General features: G+C 42.8%; 1 protein-coding gene across 7 annotated transcripts in view; it reads right to left on the bottom strand.

Moving 5' to 3' along the window:
- Window positions 1-22846, bottom strand: part of LOC121539513 (neuronal PAS domain-containing protein 3-like) — a 316876-nt gene that overhangs the window by 222766 nt on the left and 71264 nt on the right. For 6 of the 7 annotated variants that reach the window (XM_045207543.1, XM_045207545.1, XM_045207546.1 and 3 more), the window contains one exon: window positions 15813-15911. The exons of the other annotated variant lie outside the window; for it this stretch is intronic. In XM_045207543.1, coding sequence (XP_045063478.1) covers window positions 15813-15911 — 99 coding nt within the window. The remainder of the gene's footprint in view (window positions 1-15812; window positions 15912-22846) is intronic. 7 annotated transcript variants of the gene reach the window in all.

Genomic DNA, 22846 nt, shown 5'->3' with positions numbered 1-22846 from the left:
TTAATGGAGTTGTAAATGTGATATTGCTTATTTTATGGGATCTAAAAATAGAATACTTTTCACCGCTCTACTGTGCATGTTACAGCTTTAATTAGAGGCAATTCCACAGTAACAGAATGATGCTGAGACTCAGATTGTTCACTTTAAAATGTATGTCAAACAAAAACCAATGATTGCACATTTAAACAAACCATACAACTCTATGCACAAGGACTACTTTTATCAATTTCCACTGAAAACTGAATATATACAGTGAGGGAAAAAAGTATTTGATCCCCTGCTGATTCTGTACGTTTGCCCACTGACAAAGACATGATCAGTCTATAATTTTAATGGTAGGTTTATTTGAACAGTGAGAGACAGAATAACAACAAAAAAATCCAGAAAAACGCATGTCAAAAATGTTATAAATTGATTTGCATTTTAATGAGGGAAATAAGTATTTGACCCCTCTGCAAAACATGACTTAGTACTTGGTGGCAAAACCCTTGTTGGCAATCACAGAGGTCAGACGTTTCTTGTAGTTGGCCACCAGGTTTGCACACATCTCAGGAGGGATTTTGTTCCACTCCTCTTTGCAGATCTTCTCCAAGTCATTAAAGTTTCGAGGCTGACGTTTGGCAACTCGAACCTTCAGCTCCCTCCACAGATTTTCTATGGGATTAAGGTCTGGAGACTGGCTAGGCCACTCCAAGACCTTAATGTGCTTCTTCTTGAGCCACTCCTTTGTTGCCTTGGCCGTGTGTTTTGGGTCATTGTCATGCTGGAATACCCATCCACGACCCATTTTCAATGCCCTGGCTGAGGGAAGGAGGTTCTCACCCAAGAGTTGATGGTACATGGTCCCGTCCATCGTCCCATTGATGCGGTGAAGTTTTCCTGTCCCCTTAGCAGAAAAAACCCCCAAAGCATAATGTTTCCACCTCCATGGTTGACGGTGGGGATGGTGTTCTTGGGGTCATAGGCAGCATTCCTCCTCCTCCAAACACGGCGAGTTGAGTTGATGCCAAAGAGCTCCATTTTGGTCTCATCTGACCACAACACTTTCACCCAGTTCTCCTCTGAATCATTCAGATGTTCATTGGCAAACTTCAGACGGCCCTGTATATGTGCTTTCTTGAGCAGGGGGACCTTGCGGGCGCTGCAGGATTTCAGTCCTTCACGGCGTAGTGTGTTACCAATTGTTTTCTTGGTGACTATGGTCCCAGTTGCCTTGAGATCATTGACAAGATCCTCCCGTGTAGTTCTGGGCTGATTCCTCACCGTTCTCATGATCATTGCAACTCCACGAGGTGAGATCTTGCATGGAGCCCCAGGCCGAGGGGAGATTGACAGTTATTTTGTGTTTCTTCCATTTGCGAATAATCGCACCAACTGTTGTCACCTTCTCACCAAGCTGCTTGGCGATGGTCTTGTAGCCCATTCCAGCCTTGTGTAGGTCTACAATCTTGTCCCTGACATCCTTGGAGAGCTCTTTGGTCTTGGCCATGGTGGAGAGTTTGGAATCTGATTGATTGATTGCTTCTGTGGACAGGTGTCTTTTATACAGGTAACAAGCTGAGATTAGGAGCACTCCCTTTAAGAGTGTGCTCCTAATCTCAGCTCGTTACCTGTATAAAAGACACCTGGGAGCCAGAAATCTTTCTGGTTGAGAGGGGGTCAAATACTTATTTCCCTCATTAAAATGCAAATCAATTTATAAAATTTTTGACATGCGTTTTTCTGGATTTTTTTGTTGTTATTTTGTCTCTCACTGTTCAAATAAACTTACCATTAAAATTATAGACTGATCATTTCTTTGTCAGTGGGCAAACGTACAAAATCAGCAGGGGATCAAATACTTTTTTCCCTCACTGTATATATATTTGAAGAACAGTGGAGATAGAGTTGTATGTGTTTGTGCATACAGTTGTATGGTTTGTTTAACTTTGCAATCATTGGTTTTTGTTTGGGATACATTTTAAAGTGAAAAATCGTGGTCTCAGCATCACTCTGTTACTGTGGAATCGCCCTTAGGACATTTCTAATATCATCAGAAAACAACCTTCAGAAAACAACTAATGGCCCAGAGAAGTCATGCATACAGTCAATCACATAGGCCTAACTGCGTCCCAAATGGCACCCTATTCCCTACATCGTGCACTACTTTTGGCCAGAGTGCGCTATATAGGGAATAGTGTGACATAATGTATGCTAAGTGATGGATTGGCTAGCCAGGTCAGAAACTGGCTCTGCCCGGTACCGTGGCCGTCAGTTCTAGAACGTGTTTATCCAAGGACAAGCGTTCTTATCTTCCCATCTGTCCCCTGGAACTCTTCTAATGTGTAAGACAGGTGGCCTACTCAATGTTTAGAGCCCGTCGGGTCCAAATATGATTAAGAACTCAAATTAGCCGTCCGTGGTAAATATGAATTCTATATTTAGGTGTGGGGGAAACAGGGAAACTGAAAACAATCCCTGCTAACTGCCGGCCAAGTGTAAATATATTGAGAGAGAGAGAGTGACTGGATGGAGACAGACTGAGGAATGGACCAATCTAATCTGATAGCTTGGACTTGAGTTGATAGGTTGGCTGGCAGAGACCCAGGTTTAGAGTGAGAGGCAGCAGGCATGTCTGTGCAGGGTTGGCTGAGAGACAGACAGAGGCAGTTGAGACTGGTGTAGAACAGAATGTCTACATATACAGAGATAGTATGCAGATAGTAGGTAGCCTTTACAGAGGCACAGGGATCCCCCCCACAGACACTGTAGCATGTGGACATAACACTTCACACCATTCAGTAATTTCATCTATGTGAATGGCAATCTTTTTGCTCTACAAATGTTGTAATGAATACAATTATGTTTTCGATGTTTAAAAAACAACATTCCGATGAATAAAAAAAGATAATACTCATATTCAAAGGGTACCATGGCCTTGGTTGTAAATCGTATCCTTTAACATCAGCCTATTGAGCTTTCAATTACTGTTAAAAGCAGTCAGGATGATATAACTAACTCTTCTGCTATTTATGACTGATCATTAAAACTATCTATAAAACGTCATCATTCAAATGTACATGGCTGAGGAGTTAAACATACTCAAACATTTCATCTCACTCTGGGCCAATGTACAGAACAGCAGCATATAAAAAGTGGAACCATAACAGGGGAAATTGCCAGAGCTCTTCCGGAGGGGGAGACCATGAGAGATAGTGATTGTGTGAGTGGACACATAGGAAGTAAAGGCCAATAAATGCACCATGTCTATAGCGGCGCTCTGCCACTGTGATAGAGTTCAGCTGATAGCAGAAGCAATCTAAGAAACGCTTTCACAGTTGAATCTTTCAACCAAGCTTACTCTGCTGACTTTTCTTTCTAACAGAAACATTTACTATCAGACAATACATTACACTCTTTTCACAAAACACTCCTAACAAATACCTAGGAGATTGATGATAGTATTGCTATACATATGACTGTATTCTATGACTATACAAGCTTAGTAAGCCAACATTATCGATAACAAGATAAATCGCGTCGCTCCCTTATTCTAAACAAAGCTACTAACATGGCGATCTGAATTCATGTGAATGTAGACTAAAAAGAAAATATGTAACAAAAAAAAAACTATTATTGTTCAAAAAACATTCCCACATTAATAATAATTTCTGGAAAGTTTTCTAGTACACTACATGACCAAAGGTATGTGGACACCTGCTCATCGAACATCTTATTCCAAAATCGTGGGCATTAATATGGAGTTGGGGCCCCCCTTTGCTGCTATAACAGCTTCCACTCTTCTGTGAAGGCTTTCCACTAGATGTTGGAATATTGCTGCGGGACTTGCTTCCATTCAGCCACAAGAGCATTAGTAAGACGGGCACTGATGTTGGGCAATTAGGCCTGGCTCGCAGCGGCGTTCCAATTCATCTCAAAGGTGTTCGATGGAGTTGAGGTCAGGGCTCTGTGCAGGCTAGTCAAGTTCTTCCACACCGATCTCAACAAACCATTTCTGTATGGACCTCGCTTTGTGCATGGGGGCATTGTCATGCTGAAACAGGAAAGGGCCTTCCCCAAACTGTTGACACAAAGATGGAAGCACAGAATCGTCGAGAATGTCATTGTATGCTGTAGCGTTAAGATTTCCCTTCACTGGAACTAAGGGGCGTAGCCCGAACCATGAAAAACAGCCCCAGACCATTATTCCTCCTCCACCAAACTTTACAGTTGGCACTATGCACTGGGGCTGGTAGCAATCTCGTGGCATCCGCCAAACCCAGATTCGTCCGTTGGACTGCCAGATGGTGAAGTGTGATTCATCACTCCAGAGAATGCGTTTCCACTGCTCCAGAGTCCAATGTCGGCGAGCTTTACACCACTCCAGCTGACGCTTGGCATTGCGCATGGTGATCTTATGCTTGTGTGCGGCTGCTCGGCCATGGAAATCATTTTATGAAGCTTCCGACTAACAGTTATTGTGCTGACGTTGCTTCCAGAGGCCGTTTGGAACTCGGTAGTGAGTGTTGCAGATGGTTTTTACGCGGTACGTGCTTCAGCACTTGGCGGTCCCGTTCTGTGAGCTTGTGAGGCCTACCACTGAGCCGTTATTGCGCCTAGACGTTTCCACTTCACAATAACAGCAGTTACAGTTCACCGGGACAGCTCTAGCAGGGCAGAAATTTTATGAATTTACTTATTGGAAAGGTGGCATCCTATGACGGTGCCACGTTGAGAGTCACTGAGCTCTTCAGTAAGGCCATTCTACTGCCAATGTTTGTCTATGGAGATTGCATGGCTGTGTGCTCGATTTTATACACCTGTCAGCAAAGGGTTTGGCTGAAATAGCCGAATCCACTAATTTGAAGGGGTATCCACATACTTTTTACTTTGTATATATAGTGTATACCGTAGCCCTTTCCTGCAGTCAATTACCAAAAGCGCCCTCTTCGGCCTAATGGGTGGAATGTTATTAATATTTTCTCATCATTTCATAATTAATACAACAACAAAAAAATTATCTGGTGTTTCCATGTCAAACTGTTTTGTTATATTTCAGTCTTCTGTGATGTATATAAAGTGTAATATTGGGATGCAAACTCAAAATGTAATACATTTCAACTCAATAGCTGACATGGTACAGGTGTCTTCTTTTTTTAAGCCTATAACCATGTGGGTGAGATGTATACTTTTGTTTCAAAGTAGATTAGTTTAAGACTACCATGAAACCCTGATTTAGCCCACTGCAGTATAAGGTTAAATACCAAATTCCAATAAAAGTCAATGCCACAGAGATCTCAATGCTTTAGATCTGTATTAAAATACTTTATTAATGAATAGTGATAATGAACATGACTGAAAAGTCCTGTAAGGTGCAGGTCCTGTAAGCGGTCTGAATTTATTCACCTTACAGTGATAATGCATTAGGACTTAAAACTGCTCTGAAGTTTCTGTAACTTTAATCATCATAGTAACAAGCTGATTTCTAACTTTTAATTGGAGCTCAGACAGAATGTTGGCTTCCTGCTAGACAGAGGTAACTAATGTCTTCACCGTGTTAGATACTGGATACTACTGGGCTAGTGTAGCCTGAGGTAATGTTCAATTACTGTACACTGCATTAGTATATGCAGGCCTCTCCTCTCCTATCATCTTTCCTCTCCACTCTTCTCATCTCCTTCTCTCTACTCTCCTTGTCTTTCCTTTCCTCTTATCTTTCCACTCCTCTCCTCTCCTTATATCATTGTCTCTTCGCACCTTTTTTCCTCTCCTCTCCTTTCCTCTTCTCTTCACTCCTCTCCTTTCACCTCCTCTCCTTCTCTCTACTCTCCTTGTCTCTCCTTTCCACTCATCTTTCCTCTCCTCTCCTCTCCTCTCCTCTCCTCTCCTCTCCTCTCCTCTCCTCTCCTCTCCTCTCCTCTCCTCTCCTCTCCTCTCCTCTCCTCTCCTCTCCTCTCCTCTCCTCTCCTATCCTCTCCTATCCTCTTCATTCGCCTCCTCTCCTCTCAGTTAAATAGAAGGTAGCCTACAGTACAGAGACAATACTGTAGTTTTTTTCTCCCCTGTTCGTTTTCATTCAATAGCAACAAAGAAAGTAAAGAAGTTGAGGTCATCTGTTTCTAATACTGTACAGTAGAACACATCATTCATCACAGCCAGGTGAACTAATGATTGACCATCATAGGATCCCTCCTTGACTGGCTTTCTGTGCTACACTGTAATTGTGGTACAAATCCATCCCTACTGTACTGTCCATCTGTAGGCTGGAGTTGACTAGGTTGGATGGAAACTGTTCTCACCAAGCTTACTGGGTAACAAGAAGTTGATATTCCAAATCAACTGAAACTGTACTGTAAGAGTGAATGTGGAGGAAGGGAGGAAGATACTTTTGAGGATCCATTGCATCAGTATGCACAAGATTGATACGCTTCATTCATTCTTGTAAAACACAAAATTGTCAATTGTGTCAACACTGCTGCATCCTCTGTTTTGATTTGACTAGCCCCTCCTCCTCCTCTGCACTTTCCATGCACGAGACCTCATGTAGCTAGTGATTTGGTTACTGAGATTGACATATAATTACATCAAGTCCAACAGTCAAGCCAAAAGCAAAGCAAACAGCCAGTGCATGGAAAATGATGTTTTGACATAGCTGACTGCATTCTGCATTTCATAGACATCAAATCATTCTGTCATGGTTGGGACGACAGTTTCCTTTCCCCCCCTCTAAAGCTGATGCACTTATAAATGCTCTGCATATTTTAATATGAAGGCTCATCCTCAGAAGACCGTATATTGATTATATTAAAACCTCTTTCACCATATAACATTATATCTAGTCCTACTTTATATGCTAAGTGTATTATCATACAACTATAGTGTAGAGCTGGCAAAATGGATCTCCTCAATGTCTTGTACTTCAACAGTGACTGTTTGACAACAATGACTGTCAAAGCGTAATGTTTTCAAACAAGTTTGGCATTTACAGCGCCAAGCAGTGAGAACACGGAGCAAAACGTAGAAAGTTCAAATATGCCTTTGATTCTGATCATATTGCGAAAAGGATATCGCTGAATGAATTAATAAGAGCACATAAGACAAATGGTTGACAAAGGGAACCTGATGAATGAATCTTATCAGAAATGTATCAGGGACCAAGACGTCAGTAGTTACCTTGGAAACAAGCAGAAAGGAACCGCACTTTCTCAGCCCCAAAGAAGTCTGCTATTCTATTTCAAAAGTTAAGCCTTTAATGGAATTCCAAAGCAAGCGCATCAGAAACCTGGTAGAGACGCGCTAGATGTGTTTGTTGCCTAACCAAAGCAGCATTAATAAACCTGGATTGCTTTGGATAATCGCAAGCAGAGCCTCTATGGCTGCATCCCAAATGGCAACATATTCCCTATATAGTGCACTACTTTTGACCAGTGCCGTAAGGGAGTACTGTGGTTCTGACACAACCCATATCTCTTTGTCGCTCTGCATAATAGAGGAGGAAGTGGTCCTGGCTGGTCTTGGCGGCTAGAAAGGCCATTACCCAGAGTCAGCCCAGGCTTCACAGAGTGTCATGCAGGACTAGCAGACATGTTTATTCATGGCACAATGAGCAGGAGCGACCTGCAAGGTGACTAGCTGTCAGGAGCTGGCAGAAACACACACAGTGCATTCGGAAAGCATTCAGACCTCTTCCCTTTTTCTACATTTTGTTACGTTACAGCCTTATTTTAAAATGGATTAAATAAATAAAAATCCTCATCAATCGACACACAATACCCCATAATGACAAAGCGAAAACAGGTTTTTAGAAATGTTTGCGAATGTATTTTAAAAACAAATCAGAAATACCTTATTTATATACAGTGAGGGAAGAAAGTATTTGATACCCTGCTGATTTTGTACATTTGCCCACTGACAAATAAATTATCAGTCTATAATTTTAATGGTAGGTTTATTTGAAAAGTGAGAGACAGAATAACTCAGAAATCCAGAAAAACGCATGTCAAAAATGTTATAAATTGATTTGCATTATAATGAGGGAAATAAGTATTTGACCCCCTCTCAATCAGAAAGATTTCTGGCTCCCAGGTGTCTTTTATACAGGTAACGAGCTGAGATTAGGAACACACTCTTAAAGAGAGTGCTCCTAATCTCAGCTTGTTACCTGTATAAAAGACACCTGTCCACAGAAGCAATCAATCAATCAGATTCCAAACTCTCCACCATGGCCAAGACCAAAGAGCTCTCCAAGGATGTCAGGGACAAGATTGTAGACCTACACAAGGCTGGAATGGGCTACAAGACCATCGCCAAGCAGCTTGGTGAGAAGGTGACAAAAGTTGGTGCGATTATTCGCAAATGGAAGAAACACAAAATAACTGTCAATCTCCCTCGGCCTGGGGCTCCATGCAAGATCTCACCTTGTGGAGTTGCAATGATCATGAGAACGGTGAGGAATCAGCCCAGAACTACACGGGAGGATCTTGTCAATGATCTCAAGGCAGCTGAGACCATAGTCACCAAGAAAACAATCGGTAACACACTATGCCGTGAAGGACTGAAATCCTGCAGCGCCCGCAAGGTCCACGTGCTCAAGAAAGCACATATACATGCCCGTCTGAAGTTTGCCAATGAACATCTGAATGATTCAGAGGAGAACTGGGTGAAAGTGTTGTAGTCAGATGAGACCAAAATCGAGGTCTTTGGCATCAACTCAACTCGCTGTGTTTGGAGGAGGAGGAATGCTGCCTATGACCCCAAGAACACCATCCCCACCGTCAAACATGGAGGTGGAAACATTATGCTTTAGGGGTGTTTTTCTGCTAAGGGGACAGGACAACTTCACCGCATCAAAGGGACGATGGACAGGGCCATGTACCATCAACTCTTGGGTGAGAACCTCCTTCCCTCAGCCAGGGCATTGAAAATGGGTCGTGGATGGGTATTCCAGCATGACAATGACCCAAAACACACGGCCAAGGCAACAAAGGAGTGGCTCAAGAAGAAGCACATTAAGGTCCTGGAGTGGCCTAGCCAGTCTCCAGACCTTAATCACATAGAAAATCTGTGGAGGGGAGCTGAAGGTTCGAGTTGCCAAACGTCAGCCTCGAAACCTTAATGACTTGGAGAAGATCTGCAAAGAGGAGTGGGACAAAATCCCTCCTGAGATGTGTGCAAACCTGGTGGCCAACTACAAGAAACGTCTGACCTCTGTGATTGCCAACAAGGGTTTTGCCACCAAGTACTAAGTCATGTTTTGCAGAGGGGTCAAATACTTATTTCCCTCATTAAAATGCAAATCAATTTATAAAATTTTTGACATGCGTTTTTCTGGATTTTTTTGTTGTTATTCTGTCTCTCACTGTTCAAATAAACCTACCATTAAAATTATAGACTGATCATGTCTTTGTCAGTGGGCAAACGTACAAAATCAGCAGGGGATCAAATACTTTTTTCCCTCACTGTAAGTATATACAGTGGCTTGCGAAAGTATTCACCCCCATTGGCATTTTTCCTATTTTGTTGCCTTACAACCTGGAATTGTAATTGTTTTTTGGGGGATTTGTATCATTTGATTTACACAACATGCCTACCACTTTGAATACGCAAAATAAAAAATGTTGTGAAACAAACAAGAAATAAGACAAAAAAACAGAAAACTTGAGCATGCATAACTATTCACCCCCCCCCAAAGTCAATACTTTGTAGAGCCACCTTTTGCAGCAATTACAGCTGCAAGCCATTCCAAGACATTTAAATGTTTCCCCTTAAACCACTCGAGTGTTGCTTTAGCAGTATGCGTAGGGTCATTGTCCTAGCTGGAAGGTGAACCTCCGTCCCAGTCTCAAATCTCTGGAAGACTGAAACAGGTTTCCCTCAAGAATATCCCTATATTTAGCGCCATCCATCATTCCTTCAATTCTGACCAGTTTCCCAGTCCCTGCCAATGAAAAACATCCCCACAGCATGATGCTGCTTTGCTTTATCTTGGCCAGGTCGCAGTTGTAAATGAGAACTTGTTCTCAACTGGCTTACCTGGTTAAATAAAGGTGAAATAAAAAATAAAAATAAAAATAAAATAAAAAATGTAGGGGCTTCATAGCAAAGGGGGTAAATACATATGCACGCACCACTTTTCCTTTATTTATTTTTTAGAATTTTTAGAAAAAAGTTATTTTTTCATTTTACTTCACCAATTTGGACTATTTTGTGTATGTCCATTACATGAAATAAAAATCAATTTAAATTACAGGTTGTAATGCAACAAAATAGGAAAAACGCCAAGGGGGATGAATACTTTTGCAAGGCACTGTACATAGATGTGCAGGTGTGTGTGTGTGTGTGTGTGTGTGTGTGTGGGGGGTGCACATCAAATCTGTGTGTGTGTGTACCAACATTGTTCTTTTTCTGAATGACGAACCCCATGAAGACCTATATCAAGCAAACTAGCCTTTGAATACTTCTCACACAGGTATGTTTCTCAACCACAAATAGTTGAAAGAAAAAAAGTTTAAAAAATAACAAATGAAACTTTTCCGCTACGGTCAAAAGCCCCAACATCATGACTGCATTGGCGAGTTAATAACACCCAGCTCTGATGCCTAACATCAAGGCATGGCAAGGCAAGGTTCTATGCCTTTTTAATCTTATCTTGTTCATATTTTAGAAAAAGCTTACAGGCATATGAATCAATTAATTATGTCTGAAATGTTACCAAACGCAGCTCATGGTTTCTGCCAAATACATGTGTCAATCACGCTACCGCGGCAACAGCTGTGTAATTACAGCTAGTCCACATCTAAAGACGGCCGCAACGCCATATTCAAAGAATGTTATTGCTCCGGGGCTCCCAAATTACACATTACATGGACCTGTATGAACTTAATTTGACTTTGATCTTAATTTTCTCAACAACAAAAAAAACGGTAAATTACAAATTCTGCCTTAACCCTCTTCTCCTATACAGAAAGTAAATTAATGGTAAGGGCTATACTACAGTAGGTCGGCTTTTAACTAGCATGACAGAATTTAGACACCAGTATATTTTTCTTTTAAATATTTTCTTTCTTCTAAATTGAATATCTAAAATGTTTCCTAACAAATATGTTTAATTATTTGAGTCATTGATTCACTGGTCTAGACGTAATTGAATATAAAACTTGTTTTATGTACATGCAGTATTTTGTGTGCCTATAACAGGCTCCTGTGGGGCGGACCAGAGTGTAGCTCAGTGGAAATGGCCTGAGGCAACAGAATTATCTTGAAGTGTACTGTAGGTAAACCTAGGTGAAAATCAAACCCATCATAAACCAGTCAGTTGATTGTATTAAATATCTCAGTAAAATAATCACTATTACAACAGATGGACACAGCAGTTATATTTCAAGTGGTTTTATTTTCAATACTTAAACTATACTTGATTGGACTTCCTGGTGCAATAGAACCAATAGAATAGTCCCAAAAAGTGCAACGCCACTCACCTGTACACTCCAGACAGACTCAAGCAAACAGCAAAAAAGTATTTGAAAGAAAACAAATACGATTTGAACCCAGGTCTCTTCAGAAGTACCTCAGACTACAACTTCGGGAAATCTATACAATACATTATTAAAAGACACGCAGCAGACAAAGAAAGAAACAGGTGGATGAAGGAAAAAAAATGAAAAGAAAGCAGTTTAAATTATTGAATGGTAGGCATCTAAAAAACAGCAAAAGAATCCATATAATTTTACAATCTGAGGAAAAAGTAGGTCAGAAAAGAAGAAGAAAAAAATAACATCAAAGGGAGAAAGTTGCAACAAAGTCATACAGTAGTAGCTACCATATACCAGGAGTAAGCTCATGCAATGTTCACAATGCATCAGACAGAGAGAGCACGCTCATATCACCACTCTTGAATATAGAGGAAGAGGAAGGAGGAAAACACGTCCCAAACACTTGGAGGTAGAAAGGTGAACTTGGGAGGCAACACACAGAGCTAACATAATATAGTCATCCCAAATCAATACAAACATGGTTGAACACCCTGCCTTGAGCCTCCCTGACTACCCTTGCCAATGTGTCATATAGCTCCTTCTCCTGCTGCTTCAATAGCTGCCAGAGGGCCAACCTGAGCATGCCGATTCACACACTTAAAGGTCCAATGCAGCTGTTTTTATCTCAATATCAAATCATTTCTGGGTAGCAATTAAGACCTTACTGTGATTGTTTTCAATTAAAAAGGTCAAAAAGAAACCAAAATAGCTTCTAGGAAAACAGCAAAACTGAACATTTTAGAAGTTTGGAACTCTCTTTCTTATTGGTCTATTAACTAATTTACCGCATGGTGATGTCGCCATGGAAAGCAAAAACTCCATCCCACCAGAACAGGCTGAAGTTTGAGAACAGGCTGAAGTCTTTTCAAACAGCTCTTACACTAAAAGGGCATTATCATAATTTTCACAATTTCACAGTATTATTCCAACCTTATAGTGTGGAAATATATATAAAACACAGGGCAATCTCGTTTTTGACTGCACCGGGCCTTTAAGGACGTGACTAAGCTACATAGCATAAAATAATGATGTTTTGTTTGGTCATTTTTTGTCATTGGTCTTGAAATTTGTTTCCAATGTATGCTGTACAAGAGCTGTTTAGTGGTGTGTTATATCTATTTTAATAAGTTATATACGATATATACAATACATATTGTATATTATATACAAGCATTTAAATGAATTGACAACTTATTCAGCTTAGTCAAGTTGTTAACATGACAATACCTTCTGCATTTGTATTTTCAGGTATAAAGCAGCATGCTCATACTGATAAGAGTATGTTTAAGACTGGAGTGTTTTAAGAGAACCACTGCCTCCTTAGGTTCCTAACATAATCTGCACCCACAGTAGTGACTCCTGTTAACACTCAATCTCATTTCTCTCCTTTATTCTCACTATCACTCTCTCATTTCGGCCATCCCTCACTCCCTCAGTCCTTCACTCCCTCACTTCCTAGCTCCCTGGCTCACTGCGTGTCTTCCCCAGCTGTCTGGTGTCTGTCTGGAGCCTAAACCCACCTGACGTGAGACAGACAGACTGACAGATCAAGATGTCCTGACCTTGACCTATGGCCTCTCACCCTAATCCCCCCCTGACAGAAGACAAGTGTCTAAACGGCACCACTTACACACACACACACACACACACACACACACACACACACACACAGCTTGGTTCCTGACATGCTCTGGCTAGAATTCAACTTACACTCTCCCACCTAGAAAGACATTTCAGACTTGGTTTCCTTTTATATTTGGTTTGGGGGCAAAGGAAAGGTAACAGCTGCTATGTTAGGGTTCTATACCTGGAGTATGGAAGTTTTGCAGCTGCATACATAAAGAATCCCCATGGCAATGGCAATGTGAGATAAGAGGAAGAGGGGAGGAAGAGGGGAGGGGAGGAGGAAGGATTTATGTGTTTTCAGAGCTGTCATGCCCTAAAGAGATTCCTTAAGCAAAGCAGGCCACCTGCCACCCGGTATATTAAACTCCAGTCTACAGGCCTGTCTCTCTCTTTCTCCTACTCTAATCGGTAGCTTCACTTGGTTCTTACACAACATAAAGTTGGTTTCTAGAGCTGGGGTTGGACAGACTTGGCTTTAAAACATAATGGAGGAGGAGGTAGCCGGTTATATCATACTGTGGGCCCTTCTCTGTCAGGTGAAAACAGGCAAACAGAAAATTGGAGACCAAGGACCATTCTGAATGGGATGTAATAATTAAGAACTGTATACTGTACCTATAAATGTTTCATTTATGTACCATCAATAGAATAAACTAGAATAAACTAGACAGCACCAGCTCTACCATCTCATGTACAGCAACATCTACTCCTAAGCTAAGGGCTAACATGGACGCTCCTCAGCCCATACTGTATAGTAGTGCATTAACGGTGACGTGTACTGAGACGCAGACAGTGAGAGACTCATCCTGATCTTCCCACACCTCATCAAGGCAGATAGCTCAGTCCTTGTGTGCTGTTGTCTAGGGGCGACGGGTGGAGGGGTGTGTGTGTGTTTGCTTGCACCCACCTTTGTGTTTGTGTGTGTACAGTATGTGTGTGTAAGGCAGCACATAAGGAGTGAGGGGGTGGGGGCGGAGGGACGGGGGGTACTGAGACGGGGATCAGGGGCAAGTGGAGCGGACTGCTAGCTCACCTCAGAGCGCTTGGTAAACGAGAAGAGACAGGTGTGCTGGGGGAACCTTTGCCGGTGTAGCCCTGCTCAGCCCTGCTCAGGGAAGAAGTGGCCATCCTTCTCACCCACAGCCATTTATCTCAATTTCACCCTGCGCTGCAAACCGCTTACAACACACACACGCTGTCCGGCTCGTACGTTCAGGCGCCGTTTAAACTAATCATGGTGGCAGAATGGGGCCTAGCTTCATCAGCATAGAAAAACCCATCTAAACCTAGCTACCTACCGCATAGTATACACAACTTTAAAGCCACACACACACACACACACACAGTTTTTCTCTTCATCTCAGCTGGAATGCGGCCACTACTTAGCCTGGCTGAGAAGCCATATTGCTAGTGCTGAGTTGAGCCACTATTTTCAATAGCCAGATAGAGAAAGTGTGGAGCTGAAGAAAGTAAAGGCCGAGGTGTGCTGTATTCATCTGGACCCTCAGTATCCTGGCCTGTGTGTGTGCGTGTGTATGTGTGTGTGGCTTTAAAGTTGTGTATACTATGCGGAAGGTAGATAGGTTTAGATGGGTTTTTCTGTGAGGCAACACATAAAGGCGTCTAGGCCTGAGAGTAGACTAATCATAAACACAGACTGTAATGACCTATTAAGAAGTGCTTTTTTCTCAAAGCGTTACATAAATCCCCTTTATTCAGGCCGACAGTAATCCTGCCGTCGCCCCTGTGCTGTACGTCAGAGGGAGAGAGGGATGGAATCCATCTGAGAGCTAGAGGAATTACGCTCCATGTTAATTTCCTAATGTGTAAGCCTGGCTCTTTTACTCCAAATGAAAGGGGGGAGAAATGAAAAGATGTTCTTATGAAGCTGTAAGCCAGCTAGACGTAGAGACATAGTCTCAGAGGAATATGTCAAAAGTTGACTTCCCACAATGCCACTGACTAGTTACCCACTATGAAGCCTTTTATCTTCCCCAGTTTGATAACACAGAACAGGCTACCCTGCTTTATAAAGAGACAGTCAGTGTTCCTCTGAGAGGTGTATTGTTTATCAATGCTCAGAGCCATAATGCCAGTTTTAATAAGAGTATTACTAGCTACGTACTGTAATGTCTTTGGATGGCAAAGGAAGAGAGGGATCCTTCATTTGAACTGTAGTTACCTAGAAGAAATATAGCTAACTCCCTTTAGATCAATTAACTCAGCGTCAAAAATTATATAAAAAAGCAAAATTACATAATAAAACTAAATTACAAAAATAGTTCCTGTGTAAAAAATAAAGAACATTGGGGGATTTATAATTATACATGTCATTATGTGTTGCTCAAAAGCGACCATGAACTTTATAATTGACCACATTTAAAAACTACAGAAGCTAACATTGAAAAAAGAATAGCAATACCCAAGTGCATCTAGGCCTACATTTTGGTTAATACATTTTGGTTAATACTCCTACAGACAGTAAAGTGGAGTTATGTTGTTTTGTGCACAAGCTGGCATCCTTAACCATGTTGTCTCTCTAACCAGACCAGAGAGAGTTAGCTTGTATTGTAACAGTATGTGCAGCAGCTGAGCTGTGCCATGGTCTGCCCCTGTCCATAAGGAAGAAGGGAGGGGGCAGAGAAAGGAAGGAAGGGGGGAAAGGGATGGAATTACCATGGCGATGAGGTATGTTGTTGCCCTCCAAGGTGGAGTGTCTTGGGCCTAGAGGCTGAACAGGAGCTGGCATTAGCAGGCCTCTCCCAGTAAGGGTCGCTGTGGAGAAACAACGTGAAAATCTCTTAAAGCCTATAAGGAGAGAAGAAGAGTATGGAGCACAGCCATACATATACTGTCTATACATGTATGCATATGGTTCTGGTGTGAGCCCCTCTATCCTCCCCCTCAAAGTCCACAAAGATAATTAATTACACATATTGATCTAAGGCAGAGACAATATGCAGTTCTCATTTTAGTTTGAAGAAATGTTTCACTTTTTTCACAGTATTCAGTAATGATGGTGTTTCTAAATGATACTGTACTACAAGAGAACATGCAATGTACACAAGCATGCAGTCATTTCCAACCAACAGTTACATGAAAACATGGTGTGTGAAGTTGGTGGGTTGATTCAGTCACATGGAACCATATAACCAAGGAAGGGACATTTCTGAGGAGCCACATTCTCTCAAGAATTCAGACTCATGCAGTGATGTCAGGCAAAGTAATAAAAAGCACATGCCAAAAGTATACTACTATTACTACTAATAATAATAATAATAATTTTGAAAGTGACTATCTTTGGTAAGGAATTATTTGAATTCTATACACCCACAAAGAGCGACTGTCAGAACTGATACAGCATACATTGATACATTTTTCATATGCCCTGCGAATCTGTGAACTGTGTCGAGGTGCAGATACAGTATGTACCATGCAGAAAAACATTGATATTCTGTATGGATATTAAGACACTTCATTGGCAGGTTGACTTCATATTCTTGGTACAGTGCCTTGCAAAAGTATTTATCCCCCTTGGCGTTTTTCCTATTTTGTTGCATTACAACCGGTAATTTAAATTAATTTTTATTTGGATTTTATGTAATGGACATACACAAAATAGTCCAAATTGGTGAAGTGAAATGAAAAAATGAACTAGTTTCAAAAAGTTCTAAAAAATAAATAACGGAAAAGTGGTGCGCGCATATGTATTCACCCCCTTCGCTATGAAGCCCCTAAATAAGATCTGGTGCAACCAATTACCTTCAGAAGTCACATAATTAGTTTAATAAAGTCCACCTGTGTGCAATCTAAGTGTCACATGATCTGTCACATGATCTCAGTATATATACACCTGTTCTGAAAGGCCCCAGAGTCTGCAACACCACTAAGCAAGGGGCACCACCAAGCAAGCGGCACCATGAAGACCAAAGGAGCTCTCCAAACAGGTCAGGGACAAAGTTGTGGAGAAGTACAGATCAGGGTTGGGTTATAAAAAAATATCAGAAACGTTGAACATCCCACAGAGCACCATTAAATCCATTATTAAAAAATTGAAAGAATATGGCACCACAACAAACCTGCCAAGAGAGGACCGCCCACCAAAACTCATGGACCAGGCAAGGAGGGCATTAATCAGAGAGGCAACAAAGTGACCAAAGATAACCCTGAAGGAGCTGCAAAGCTCCACAGCGGAGATTGGAGTATCTGTCTATAGGACCACTTTAAGCCGTACACTCCACAGAGCTGGGCTTTACAGAAGAGTGGCCAGAAAAAAAGCCATTGCTTAAAGAAAAAAATAAGCAAACACGTTTGGTGTTCGCCAAAAGCCATGTGGGAGACTCCCCAAACATATGGAAGTAAATGTACTCTGGTCAGATGAGACTAAAATTGAGCATTTTGGCCATCATGGAAAACGCTATGTCTGGCGTAAACCCAACACCTCTCATCACCCGGAGAACACCATCCCCACAGTGAAGCATGGTGGTGGCAGCATCATGCTGTGGGGATGTTTTTCATTGGCAGGGACTGGGAAACTGGTCAGAATTGAAGGAATGATGGATGGTACTAAATACAGGGACATTTTTGAGGGAAACCTGTTTCAGTCTTCCAGAGATTTGAGACTGGGACAGAGGTTCACCTTCCTGCAGGACAATGACCCTAATCATACTCCTAAAGCAACACTTGAGTGGTTTAAGGGGAAACATTTAAATGTCTTGGAATGGCCTAGTCAAAGCCCAGACCTCAATCCAATTGAGAATCTGTAGTATGACTTAAAGATTGCTGTACACCAGCGGAACCCATCCAACTTGAAGGAGCTGGAGCAGTTTTGCCTTGAAGAATGGGCAAAAATCCCAGTGGCTAGATGTGCCAAGCTTATAGAGACATACCCCAAGAGACTTTCAGCTGTAATTGCTGCAAAAGGTGGCTCTACAAAGTATTGACTTTGGGGGGGTGAATAGTTATGCACACTCAAGTTTTCTGTTTTTTTGTCTTATTTCTTCTTTGTTTCACAAGAAAAAATATTTTGCATCTTCAAAGTGGTAGGCATGTTGTGTAAATCAAATGATACTACCCCCTAAAAAATCCATTTCAATTCCAGGTTGTAAGGCAACAAAATAGGAAAAATGCCAAGGGGTGTGAATACTTTCGCAAGCCACTGTATGTATGGGCTTAGGAGATGTTATTTTGAGCATGACCAATAAACACTATTTGGTTAGTATAGAACAGGACTCAGGGATAATCAGTTTCCTTGAAACGCACCTATTTTCAAGAGAATATATAGTGTAAAATAAAATGAGTCATTGATTTATAGAGGACCCTGGTTTTCATTCGATTTTTGATTTTTAAAAAGTATAATTTACAGAGGAATATTGAGGAAAGGCACATACTAATTGTATTTAGTTATACTGTCATGTTATTGTTGTCAGGTATACATCTGCTTTAGTCCAACTCAGTACATTAGAAAAGACAGGTGCATCTCTGTCTTACAATCACATTTAAAAGCTATTGAACCCCATCCCAGTGTGGACATGCTGTATACCCTAGCATGCTAGCAGATACCCATAGACTTCCAGCCATTACGCTAACACTAGTTAGCATTGGCTCGCAAAACTACCTCTAACTTCCTTCATACTGGATGCAGAGACATAAAAATAGTATCCACAAGGTCATCTGACTCTGGTGAAGTAGATAAAGGGTATCATTGCCAAAATCCCAAAGTATCCCTTTAAGGACCTCCTCATACCATCCTATTAAACAGCAGAAACCTTGAGTGAAATGAATTCACTATGAATGGGGGAAGCATTTACGGGCCAAGAAATGGCAGCAGCACTCTCCGGTAGCATCACTTGCGCTGTACAGCCCTCGCTAGCTAGCTAGCCAGCTAGCTCCCTCAAGATTGATGCCTTGCAATTTACAAACGTCTGCAAGCCACATGTCATTTAGTAGAATTTATTCCCTGCAGGTATGGGTAATGTCAGCCAGTGCAATATGTTCCACAATAGCCACCACCACCACTGCCACTATACACTGAATGAAACTACAAAAAGACACACACACACGCACTGACACACTATCTGGCCTGTATGGTACAAAAAGCAGCACAATAGATTTGGTTTCAAGGCCACAAGGTAAATTGCAGACAGCAATGGGAGATTTGGACCATTTTTCAAGGCTGACTATATTACACACTGTACTGGCATTGTGTTGAAATTATACACTTTTTCACGTGGGAGAAAACTAATCCCGCCAGCCCCATTCTACTCTATAAAATGCTCCAATGTGGCCTTTAGACGATTTCCTACGAATCAGCCATGTGATTGAAAACATGTCACTTTTACACCGCGCCACTGTTCCCTCTCTGTTCCAACTCTGGCAGTAGCCTAGCGGTTAGAGAGGCGAGCCTGCAACCAGAGGGTTGCCACTTTGAATCCCAGGTCCGACGGGAAAAATCTGGTGGGAAGTGAGCTGGCAACCAGAGGGTTGCTGGTATCAAATTCTAGATGCTGTTGTGCTCTTGAGCAAGGGACTTAACCCCCACAACAGCTCCCTGGGTGCCCAGTGTGGCAGCCTCCTGCACCTCTCCCAATGAAATTTAACTATGTGTGTCTTTCGGAGGGGTTGAAACGGAAGTCACATTTTGGTTGGACCTTGTGTGCAATTGACCAATAAAGTGATGTTAATCTCTCAAGCACCTGTGACCCCTTAGTTGTTTTCTCAACATGTTTTAACTTCCAACATGCAGGTCGAAAATCCATAATCCCCTGCATATACTGTATATCTGAGTCTGGATTTAGACAGGTGGTCTAGTCTTACTGCTAGGGGATTGGGGCTTGGAGTTTACTTGATGTTCCTGGGCTGGACCAGGGGGTAGGAAGCCTGGAAGGTCAGAAACAGAGCTATCCTGGCACCAGAGGGGTTTTCTGCAGTGATATATACCACTAGTGGTGCTCATTGGGTGGATAGAAAGATATAGAGAGCACTGGAGGATTGTTGGAGGATTCTTATCCAGCCATGATGGATCTTTGTCAAAACAGCAGCCTGATCCTCATCCTGCTCAGCTCACCGCATGCCTCTGTTTCTCTGTGTGAATGAGGTCTGCAAGGGGTGGATGGAGGGGCTTTCTCTCCTCTCCTCTCCTTATCTCTCCTCCCTCTCCCCTTCTTGCCTCCCTTCCCCTCCCCTCCCCTCCTCTCCCCTCCCCTCCTCTCCTCTCCTCTCCTCTCCTCTCCTCTCCTCTCCTCTCCTCTCCTCTCCTCTCCTCTCCTCTCCTCTCCTCTCCTCTTACCCCCCATCCCTCTCCCCTTCACACCTCCTCTCCTCTCCTCTCCTCTCCTCTCCTCTCCCCTCTCCTCTCCTCTCCCTCCTCCTCTCCTCTCCCTCTCCTCTCCTCTCCTCTCCTCTCCTCTCCTCTCCTCTCCTCTCCTCTTACCCCCCATCCCTCTCCCCTTCACACCTCCTCTCCTCTCCTCTTCTCTCCTCTCCTCTCCTCTCCTCTCCTCTCCTCTCCTCTCCTCTCCTCTCCTCTCCTCTTACCCCCCATCCCTCTCCCCTTCACACCTCCTCTCCTCTCCCTCTCCTCTCCTCTCCTCTCCTCTCCTCTCCTCTCCTCTCCCTCTCCTCTCCTCTCCTCTCCTCTCCTCTCCTTATCTCTCCTCCCTCTCCCCTTCTCACCTCCTCTCCCCTCCCCTCCTCTTCCCTCATCTCCCCTCCTATCCTCCCTCTCCTCCTCTCTCTCTCTCCAGCCCCCTGAATGTGTTAACAGGAACATCTCTGCTCTGCTCCTCTGAGGTAACGGGCTCAAATCAAAGGGCTGAATCGGAATCGTTGAGTGCCTTACAAACAAACAAACCAAATAAAAAAACAGCAAACCAGGTCTGCATCATCAGTCTTCAACAGAGACATGAGGCAGGAATCAACCAAACCCCCTGCTGAGAAACACTTTCCTCAAACCTGTCATTCATTGACAAGACGGGGACAACATTGTAGGCTATTTTGCTCTGTGAAACAACAACAACCTGGCACCTATGGAGAGGATACAGAGGCTACAGAGACCCATGGAGCCAGACATGAAGAGAGGACATGAGTAGAGGAATATTGGGTTCTGCGGTGATGATGAAAATATATTTGCTGGAGCCTGGCGGTAGTAAGTGGCTGATGAATAAGAGTGGTCAGACCCCAGGAAGAGCAATCTCCCACTGTTAAACCATACACGCAGGCACACACACACGCGCACACACACACGCACGGGAGGAGGGACCATCTCCCACTGTTAAACCACACCACCCCAGAGGAAGCCCCAGCCCTCCTCAGACCCCAACCCTCCCCTGGCTGGCTGACATGTTTATTGGGACTTTATATTGACTCCAGGATCGGGTGGTTGGGGCCAGCGAGTTGATTTAAAAGGCCTTTTATCGATGTCATCTGGAGGACTGAGGTGAGTGACATTTACAGGTAAATTCTCTCCCTGTACTGCCAGTCCATTACAATAACACATTGCGTTTTCCTGGGTCCTTCCACCGGTTAACTGACCACACCTCTATAGTACCTCTACCTCTCCATGCTGCATGGTGCTGGGAAGAGATCAATCTTAGGTAGGGAGGCCATCGACTGTGACTATGTGGTTAACCCTTCATTGGGTTGGAGGGGAGTTAACAGCTTTTCCCTAACAGCTTTCCCAAGGGGGAGACAGCTGTCTGATTTCAGCATAACTGAAACTCTCCCCACATAAAACTTATCATGTAATGTAACTAATTGCCCTACCAAATAATACACTAGGGACCTACATTATGGTTAGGCAACTGTTGAGCCATGCACTGCATCAAAATGCATAATTAATTGGTAAGACTAGTGAGTATAATTGAGTATAGTATGGAGGAAGACAAGTTCAAAACGTTCTAACTTTCGTCCATTTAATTGGTCTAAGAAATATATTAACTACAAAATGTAGAGTACAACATAAGGGCATGTTGTGACTATGTACTACATTAGAATGTCAAGTGTATCAGTTCTCCAGGCTAGTAAATCATCCACTGTGTAAAGAGAGGGAATATCTTCTCTGCATGCTGTCTGTCTGTCTCACTGAATATTTAACCACTACATGAGTCCTGGCATCCAGCCAGCAGGCAGGGTCTAACATTCCCTGGTAACAAAGCTACACTATACATACAAAAGTATGTGGATACCCTCTAAATTAGTGGATTCGGCTATTTCAGCCACACACGTTGCTGACAGGTGTATAAAATCGAGCACACAGCCATGCAATCTACATAGACAAACATTGGCAGTAGAATGGCCTTACTGAAGAGCTCAGTGACTTACGTGGCACCATCATAGGATGCCACCTGTCCAACAGTTCATCAAATTTCTGCCTTGCTAGAGCTACCTCGGTCAACTGTAAGTGCTATTAATGTGAATTGGAAACGTCTAGGAGCAACAACGGCTCAGGCGGGAAGTGGTAGGCCACACAAGCTCACAGAATGAAGCGCGTAGCGCATGAAAATCGTCTGCCCTCAGTTGCAACACTCACTACCGAGTTCCAAACTGCCTCTGGAAGCAACATCAGCACAAGAACTGTTCGTCGGGAGCTTCATGAAATGGGTTTCCATGGCCGAGCAGCCACAAGCTTAAGATCACCAGGTGCAATGCCAAGCGTCGGCTGGAGTGGTGTAAAGCTCGCCGCCATTGGACTCTGGAGCAGTGGGAACGCG

The sequence above is a fragment of the Coregonus clupeaformis genome, chromosome 25 (assembly GCF_020615455.1).
Source record: "Coregonus clupeaformis isolate EN_2021a chromosome 25, ASM2061545v1, whole genome shotgun sequence".
Lineage (NCBI taxonomy): Eukaryota > Metazoa > Chordata > Actinopteri > Salmoniformes > Salmonidae > Coregonus > Coregonus clupeaformis.
The sequence above is the reverse complement of the archived record's forward strand: the minus strand, read 5'-3'. Positions and strand labels throughout refer to the sequence as shown.